The following is an 8952-nucleotide window of genomic DNA, read 5'->3' on the forward strand; positions in this document are numbered from 1 at the left end:
ACCTTCTGCATCTGTAGAATGGGAGGAATAAACCTCCCCCTCCCTTTTTGAGAGAAGAGGAGGTGGGCTGAGGGGCCGTCTAGCACAGTGCCTGGCCTACACTAAGCTGGCAACCGTCCATCCCATCCCCCCTTCTTTCTCACCAAGTACTCATCTCCGTTTTGTTTTCTCCGTTTATGGCCAACACGGCTGGAAATCCAAGGTGTCTATTCCGCAAGGTTGGGTAGGTAATTCTAGACTTCTTAGAGAGCATCGGATCCAAACCCCAGCCTTACAGCAAGGAAGAAGGCTGGGAGGGCTGACCTGGCCAAGGTCACAGAGCCAATGTGTTGCGGGAGCAGGGCCGGCCCGGTGTCCGGCACATGCCCTTGCTTGCGCAGAGCCTGGGACACTTTCTCAGTCTCACCTTGTTTCCTTTGCTTGCCCTCCAGCCCCCGGGGCGGCTCATCTGTAGAGCCAGCTCTCCGGCTCTAGGACACCTGTCCCTACCCTGCAAGCCGGCCTCTGCCTTCCCCCTCCAGTCCGGTAACCCGCATGCTCTGGCCACGTCTTCCAACCTCACGGCCTCATCCAATCTGGAGACCCAAATCTCAGTACACAGGGAACGAAGACGAAGGTTAGAAAAAGCCCCAAAGACACTTTATTGGAGGTCTCTGCCTCCATTCACAGGAGAGAGGAGCCAGGAGCCCCATCCTGAGGGTCCCGGCATCTCCCCGCCCCTCACTAGCCCTGCTGAGGGCCTAGAACAGTCTGTTTGACCACGAACACGTGGTGGGAGAGGAGCAGGGAGGGGAGTCTTAGAAAAAATAGATCTCTATGTACATCTGACATATTTATAGCACATAAATTAGGAAGTGCTCCGACCCCTGCCTGCGGAGTCCAAGCACTGAGGTGGAAGCCGGTCCGAAAGCCGGGGGCAGGAGGACCCTGCCTGGCCCCCTCTCTCACGGCGCCCCTGTTGCTTCCCTGGGCCTCCGTGGCTCAGTGCAGGCATCTGGAGGCGGAGGGCACCGTCTGCAGCTGCTGTCTGGGTGGGGTCTGAGGAGGCACCAGATAAGGGGAGTGACGCTGGCCGCTGTGGTCAGCCGACAAGTCACCTCAAACCCCAGGGCTCGTTATTCCAAGAGCAGGGCGGAGAGGAGAGGCCACAAGCCCCGGATCCCAGGATGACAGCTGAACAAGGTACAAGAACCTCAGCTTCTCTCTGTGGCCCGGCCCCAGCATGCCCAAACGGTGAGGGCCTGGTGGTCGTCCCAGGAGGGGCTGCAGGCCTCCAGTCCGTGGGTTCGGTCCTGGGTCCCGTCCGGACCCTCAGTTCCGACCCCCAGCAACCTCCTCCTCCTTCCAGCCGCTGGAGTTTTTGCCAAACTTGTAGACCAGCCGCCGGCCATCCACCCGCTCCAGGATCTCCCGTTTGTAGTAGTACCTGCGTGCGGACAGGGGTGGTCAGACGTGCCCAGGTAGCGGGCAGCCCGGATTGCTGATGCCCTCCTCCCCCAACCCCAGTCCCGTTACCCTCGCAGGGCCTGGCCCACTGGGTTCCAGCCTGAGCCTGAGCCACTTCCGGCAGCTTTCCTCTTCTTTCCTCCCGCCCTCCATCATGGCACCCTGGCCTAGAAGGTGTCCACGGTCCCTGATGCCACCCGTGCTTCTGTGGCTCTTATGGCTCTGCCCTGGGGCTTGATCATGAAACCAAGTGGTTTTAGGGCTGGAAGGGACCGTAGTGATCGTTCAGGGGGACACTGAGGTCAGACAAGCAATTGAATCGATTCAAGATGGGGGAGAGCCAGGTCTCGGTGGAGACCTTGGCTTACGCTCTTTTCACCACGGAGAACTTTTCTCAGGACAAGCCTTGCAGATAATGCAAAGGCATGTTGTCAGAGGGTCCCCTGTGTTTGCCCTGCCAGCCTACTGCTCTCTCCGTGTCATCCTTTAACCCATGAAGTAGGCAGCCACGTTCTCAGCAGACAGGACTCAAACCGGTCAGGAGCGCGGCGGTCAGAGAGGGCCAGGGGAGCGCGGACGAGCCGTCCCGGCAGCTCCCGCGGGGGCCGGGCGCCTACTCACCTCATGGCCCTGCTCAGCTTCTCGTAGGTCATGCTGCTGTTCTTCTTCTTTTGGCCCCAAAGCTGGGCCACCGCCTCGGACCGCAGGAACTTGAAGACGCCCTCTTGCCGGTTCTCCCACTTCATGAGGCCTTCATTGAGCTCCGGGTGGATGAGGATGTCCCGGATAAACTCCCACAGGTGGGTGCCTCTGGGGGCTGCAAGGCCAGAGACTTCGCTCAGAGGCCAGGGTGGCCGCTCTCTCCTCGGAAGGTGGCGGGCCCCGCCGGGCCCAGCATGCGGCCCACGCACCGGTGGCCGCGCCGCACCAGGGCTGCTCCCCTCCCGCCTCCCCCACCAGACGGGGACTGCCCCTCACACAGCACAGCTGATTTATGCTCAAATATTGATCCTGTGTCTGGCTGGACTGGACAGTGACTGAGACACACGACTGCCTGAAGGAGCCCACGGTTCGGTGGGTGCCACCGGGAGAAAGCAGACACACCCACAGGTGGTGAGAGCTTGGCAAGTACAGGACCAGGGAGCTGGCCCTGGCCTGGGGGACAAGGGGACAGCTTTCTGGGAAGAAGAGCCCCCTGGAGATAAGAAGCAGCCAGGCCCAGTGTGGGGGGAAAGGGAGGCTGCCAGCACAAAACGGAGGCAAGGAGCCGCTCGGGGTCATCACCCGGCGGTTCCCAGGCTGGCTGGCGCGCACTGGGGCCTGAGGCCTGCCCCGGGGGCACGGTCCTCTGCCCAAGTCCCTGCGGCCCCGCAGGCCCTCCCAGCACCCACCAGCTGCCCCCTCACACCGCTGAGGGTGTCCCAGCAGGCAACACAGAGCAAGTGCAGAGAGAACTGGAGTGGGTGGGCTGGGCACCTGGGCTCTAGTCCCTTGGGCCTTCTTCCGGGGCCTCAGTTTCCCCTCATCTCCAGGACCATCGACCCAGCCTCTGCAAGGAGGTGGTGATCAGTACCACGCAGCCTCAGGCCCTGTGCGCAGCCGTGATGGCAGGAGGGAGGAGCAGTGTGGACAGCCAGCCAACACAGGAGATGAAAGCTTCAGCGGCGCCCCAGTGAACCCGCCACCCACCCCCCCAGACCTCAGAGTAAAGGGGGTGACCCCAGGAGCTCACCATGTTTGCTCTTCTTGCCCTCCAGACACTCCCGAGACTCTTTGCTCAGCTTTCGGGGCCGACCCCGTTTCCGCTTCCCATGCTTAGGATCTCCCTTCTTATAGTCAGGAAAGCCATCTAAGACAGGGGAGGGGCAAGGTCAGGAGGGGAAGGAATGGGGGGGCTCAAGGGGACAGCTCCCACCCAGGAGGAAAACCCTGCAGGGGAGCAGGGATGAGGGGAAGGACCAGCACCATGGGCACTGCCCACCGGGACACCCCACGGGGACCAGGAGGCTCCCTGCACTCACCCCTAGAGAAGAGTTTGCTGTCACTGGAATCCAGGTCCACGTCACTTCCACCGGAGTCTGAGGAGTGGGGGCTCTGGGAAGTACCGGTCCCTAGGGGAGTTAGGGTCCTAGTGAGTCCCCCTGCCAACACACACCTTCTGGGGGATCGGTTGCTGGGGGTCTCAGGACACACTGCCCAGTCCGCCCCTGTTCCTCCCAGAAAGCCTGGGCTCTCCTGCAGGGAACCAAGAGCTGCGGGACATTTTTCGGGGGTGGTGGGGGAGGCTGTGGTCCAGACAAGGGAGCTTACCTGCGGTGGAGACGTCAGAGCTGCCGGGGGAGGGGGCTCCTGGGCCATAGCTGCCCGGGAAGTAGGGGCTGGCCTGCCGGCACTCTTCCAGCATCTCCTGGCTGAAGGGGCTCCCCTGGTCTGGGAAGAGGAGGTAAGGGTTCAGACAGGGCTCAGAGGAACAGGCAGGGCCACTAGGCTCCCCAGAGGGCCAGTGACCTGCTGTTTTTCCAGCTGGGGGAAAGTCTGGAGACGGAGGGTCAGCTCTAGTGCTCTGGGGAGAGGCAGAGATGGGATAGGACAAGCTAGGGAATGATGGAGAAAATGAATTCTCACCAAAGGGGCCAAGGGGCTCCTGGAAGGCCGTACTGTCCTTCTCCAGCAGCTCAATGATCCAGCTGAGTTCATCAGGAAAGCTGGAAGCTGATTAGAAAGCGAGGAGGGGTCAGAGCCCAGGCAGGCGTCCCACTGCCCCCTCCCCTCAGGGCTTCTTTCTCTGTCTGTGCTCAATGGCCTGGGGCTCTAGGTCCTTCCCACAGCCATGCTGGCCTCGGCCGGGGGTGTGGGCCGGTCCCTAGGCCAGCCGCCCTAACTGAGCGGGAAACGGGCAGGAGGCAGGCCTCCCCCTCCAAGTCCTGGTCTCCCAGGGGCGCCAGTGGCCCGGACTCACTGAGGTCCCACAGCTGGGAATAGAGTTGGTCCCCCAGAGGCCCGAAGACCAGCCGCAGCTCCTCTGGGGCACAGTTGCAGAGTGTGGCCCCATCCATGTCACACCGCGAGAAGTCGATGGAGCTTGCGTCGTATTTGTTCTTCTCCACTTGGTAGCTGATCCAGTCCAGAACCTGGGCCTTTGACCAGAACTGGGGTTGCTTTCCCGACCAGCTGGCCTTCTCTGCAAGGGACCGCGCAAGCGTCAGTTCAGCCAGAGCCACCCGGACCCTCGCCGCCCATCTGGGCTTCCGTGTGCATCCCCCCTGCCCCCACTGGCCCAAGTCTCAGGGACCCTGCCCAGCAGCGGGGACAGGGGCGGCAGTCACAGCGCCCTCACCCAGCACCTTGCGGTCGCTCGCTGCCCCTCAGCCTCTTACAAGTCACCCCACCCCAGCCCCTAGTGCTGGAATTTGCTGGGTGGGGGGGACCCTCCTCCCTGCCTGACTTCCCCATTTATCTAACTGGCTCTTAGAGGACTGTCTTTCCCTCCCCCAACCACCCCGTCCCACCTGCCGAGACCCACCTGTGCCCTCCAGAGGCATCTGGGGGTTGCCCAGGGTCAGCACCAGGTCATCAGCCCCAAAGGTGGCAGCAGGGGGGACGGAAGCCAGAGCGGGGTCCTCTGCGCTGTACATAGTACTGAAGTAGTTGCTGAAGACGTTGCTAATCTCACAGGCTGCAGCCATGAGGCTACCTGGGGACGGAGGCCAAGGCTGGTGAGGGCCAGGGTCCTCCCCTCACCCTCCAGCTCTTCTGTTCCAGCCAGATCTGGGCCAGGAGGAGCCTCAAGGGGTGGGGGCGGGGCATGTGATGAAGGTCAATATCTCTTCGGATACCCCCTCTTCATGAAGGGCTCCAAGACCACAGAGCCTGGTGTGGGCACCAGGCCTCCTGCTGGGCCCCCTCCTCAGTACCCCCATCCCTGGCAGAGTCAGGGCCACTCTGTCCCTCCCTGACACGCTGCCTCTGCGACCTTCAGGGCACTCCCACCGCCCGACACTCCTGCTCAGAGGCCCTACAGGCGGAGCTATAGCGGGTGGGTTGAGAGGTAGGCGTCCACTTGACCCCTCTCCGGCTTCCCAGGGCCCAGGCTGGGTAGTACGACAGGTGGTGGTCCTACCTGAGGGGTGGAGTGTGGGTGTGGCAGGCAGGCAGGACTAAGGGACAGCAGGCAGGCGAGAAACCCAGGAGGCAAAGAGCTGGGCCAGGTAGCCAGCTCTGAGGAGTCTGGCCCGCGCTCCCCTCCCACCCTAAATAGAGGCCTGTGGGAGCTCCTCCCCGAGCCCAGGCCTTTATAGCACGCCTGGCGGTAACCGGAGCTGGTGGCTCATTGGACAGAGGGGATTTCCTGGCCTTTAGACTGGGCTTCTGGCCCCAGGTGATTTGCATATTTTGTGCCACTTGGCCCGGATCCTGGCAGGCGGTGCTGGGAAATCAGGCCCGGCTGGTTTAATGATTGTCAGAGTCTGTCATCCCGCACCCTCTGGGGTTGGGCACAGGGCACTGGCCTGGGCGGGTGGCAGGAGTCGCGGGGGTAGGCATCTGTACTTTCGGCCACCCTCTGGCGCAGGAAATTCCTCAGGGGGGCCAGGCTGGGGATGGGCTGGAAGGGGGAAGGGAATGGGGTAGAACCGGGGAGGAGGACGGCTAGTCCCCAAAAAGGTCTGAGGACAAGGAGGCCTAGCCAGGAGAGCAGATAGTGGGGTTGAGGAAATTTTCCTACACGCCCAGGATTCCTGCTGGAAGGCTCTCCGGACACTAGGCAATATTCATGGGCTTATACGATCTAGCCTCGGGGCCCCGGCGTCCCCATTGTCCCCCCAGTAGCCTGCTTGCTGGCATCTACTTCAGTGGTAGTCTTGACACACTTTGCCTGCCCGGACCCCATGCAATCTGCAGCTGCTTCTGGAGAGGGCTGGCTCTTCCTCTGCCCCTGCGGGAGCCCTCGGACCCTGGGGGCGGCTGCCGGTGCTGGGATCCACATGGCGGTGTTTGTCTCCCCTTCTAGTCTCCCCGCCCTCGGCCTTGTTGACCGGTACCTGTCTGCTACCCTCTAGTGGCCAGAAGCCCGACTCCCTGGGTCCTGGCATTCCACGTAGAAAATGGAACGCTCAGTATTCACCAGGCACATGTAACATAGTCTCCACTCAGTCCTCACAAAAACACTGTAAGGAATGTGTGATTGTCCCCATTTTAAAACGGAGAACATCCTAGCTCGGGCTGGGGTGGGGTGGGGGGGTTACATGACTTGCCCAGGCCACCAGAGCTGGTTAAGTGGCGGGACTGGTGTTCTTTCCTGATGGCAGGCGTGTCCTGGCTTCAGGGTCCTCCCGCTCAGACGCTCGGCCAGCCCCTTGCCCTCCCCTTGGGCACAGTGAGTCCTTTGTGTGTGAACACAGACCCCCCTGGAGACAGGCAGCCGAGGACGGGGAGGAGGAGGCAGGAGACCTGTGTTCAGGTGACTCCCCAGCTACGTGATTCTGCTTTTTTCTCTATGGGTAAAAACAAGGTTGTTTGGACCCAATATCCCTCAGGTCTCTTCCAGATTTAGTGTTTTATGCATCCAAGATGTAGGATCTGAGTGTCTCCTTCCACACCTCCTCTGTTAATGCCACGACCCTAGGTGGTTCGTGGCCAAGCTTAGCCTCGGTGGGTGAAATGGCTCCAAATCAAACAAAACAAAATGACTCCCCGTCCAGAGCTGCCCCTTCTTTATTCTCTAGAGTCAGATGACTAAGAAGACCATCTCCCGGAACCTTCTCTTTGTCCCTAAAAGTGCTGGGCACCTAAGTAAGAGTGGGGCTCAGGGTCAGAGCCTCCTCCACTGGGCCAGGGGTGGCCGAAGAGCCTGGGGCTCTGGCAGTAGGATTTTCCCCAGCCCTTCAGGGGGCCTCCCCCAAGGAGCCCGAGGCGGGCACACCCTCCACCCAGTCACTCACCCTGGAATGTGGGAGAACCGGCTTCTAGCCCCAGGACGGCTCACATGCTCCCCTGCCCTGGGGGACACCTGGCTCAAACTCCAGAGGGTGGGATGAGAAGGATGTTTGCCTTCACGGGGCTTCACCAAAGAAATGGGGCTGAGATAAGGAATCCCTATATGCTAGCACTTTATCTCCAAATATTAAGGTCTTAATAGCCCAATAATGGGCGATTTTATGGAAGGTAAGACGTCAGTCTGAGGTTAGTGCTTTGGAGGTGGAGTGGGGAGAAGGTTCTAGGATGGGGGTAGAGGAGCTGTGGAGTAAGCCTTCCTGATACCCTGCCGATGGCAGGAAGAGCCCGTTGGCCCTCATCCCTTGGATATGGGATGGCAAGAGCACTGTCTCCCAACCCTATAGAGGGACAGGCACACCCAGCGGGACTGTTGGGTGGCAGAGGCGGTGAGCAGGGCAGGCACCACAACTGCAGATACCCAGGCTGTGCACTGTGAGAGGTCCCGAGGTTAGTGGGGTCTGAGAGTGGCGGCCAGAGGAAGAGCTTCCACGGCAACCCTGTGCCATCACTGTGACGATTATGCCATAGGTTTTTGTGCAAACAAGGCAAGACAGCCCCTGGTGTCAGAGCTGATAAGCCAGACACCGAGTTGGGGAGTAGGCGAAGCATCTGGGTAGCCCGAAAATCAGGCTTGCCTATAGCAGATTGACAAAAATATCCCTGAAAGATCTATGGAGACAGTCTGCCATCAAATTGCAAGAGGAGATCCTACAACCCTGGGCCTCCAAATCCCTCTCCTCAGACCCAAAGTCCCCTCACTGCTAGTGAAGCTCCCGGCGTGCCAGGGGACGGAGGCCCTCACCAGCCTGCCACCTGCTCATGGCTGTTCCCTAACTCTTGCTAAGTAAGAGCGAGAACAGATCTATTGAAGTAGATATGCTGTGTTCTCTTTCCCACCCAGCCCCGGAGCGGGGAAGGCAGGAGGCCTGAACGCATAACCTCAAAGCCAAGGACACGGCCACACATGGAGACTAGGTCGGGAGTGCCCTGTACTGAAGAAAGGCAGCTTAAATATATTTAAATATTTCTTGGTGACCCCTCCCTCAAACCCGAGCTGCTAACTGCTGAGATTCCCATGCGGAGACCAGGAAATCAGAACGTAGTGCCAAGTTCTAAACCCACTCTATTCCTTACCCAGGATCAAAAGTAGGTGGGGCCCAGTGAAGGATGGTGAGAAGGGCAGCGAAAAAAAACACCAAAGTACACAGTTTTTAATGGAACACATGAAGAGGAATGGCACGACAGGCAGGGAACGTAGCTGCCTTCGCAGAAAACTGGAATGAGGTTCATTTGCTGTAAGTGGCCTTCAACCATTCTGCCCTGTATTTTCCCGTCTGCAGGTGTGGGACCCCCATCCCCTATGTCTGGGAGTTCCCTGCGGACAGAGAAGCACTGTCAGCCTCCGCCCCCCCCCCCCCAACCCCTTGTAACCTTCTTAGAACATCTGCCCACACAGAGGACACGTGTGGAAGTGGAAATTTCATGGCCACATGGTCGTAACTCCAACTTAAA

The 8952-nt window shown here is 60.1% G+C and overlaps 1 protein-coding gene across 1 annotated transcript; it reads right to left on the reverse strand.

The window, feature by feature from the left end:
* Nucleotides 1–617: 617 nt before the first annotated feature.
* Nucleotides 618–5720, reverse strand: ELF3 (E74 like ETS transcription factor 3). The gene is made up of 9 exons (XM_045983694.1): nucleotides 5567–5720; nucleotides 4970–5140; nucleotides 4406–4627; nucleotides 4072–4158; nucleotides 3757–3876; nucleotides 3468–3557; nucleotides 3179–3295; nucleotides 2068–2263; nucleotides 618–1426 (listed from the first exon to the last, which is right to left on the reverse strand). The coding sequence occupies exons 2-9, from the start codon at nucleotides 5130–5132 to the stop codon at nucleotides 1312–1314; spliced, it is 1110 nt and encodes a 369-aa protein (XP_045839650.1). The 5' UTR covers nucleotides 5133–5140; nucleotides 5567–5720; the 3' UTR covers nucleotides 618–1311.
* Between the last annotated feature and the right edge of the window lie 3232 nt (nucleotides 5721–8952).

The sequence above is a fragment of the Meles meles genome, chromosome 17 (assembly GCF_922984935.1).
Source record: "Meles meles chromosome 17, mMelMel3.1 paternal haplotype, whole genome shotgun sequence".
NCBI classification, from domain to species: Eukaryota; Metazoa; Chordata; class Mammalia; order Carnivora; family Mustelidae; genus Meles; species Meles meles.

Excerpts from the sequence above, each read along its gene's own strand:
- ELF3 (XM_045983694.1), bottom strand. The coding sequence starts at position 5,132 with ATGGCTGCAGCCTGTGAGATTAGCAACGTCTTCAGCAACTACTTCAGT. Across the intron at positions 4,628-4,969 it reads GATGCCTCTGGAGGGCACAG|AGAAGGCCAGCTGGTCGGGA; the intron begins GTGGGTCTCGGC and ends GGTCCCTTGCAG. Across the intron at positions 2,264-3,178 it reads GGGCAAGAAGAGCAAACATG|CCCCCAGAGGCACCCACCTG; the intron begins GTGAGCTCCTGG and ends CTGGCCTTGCAG.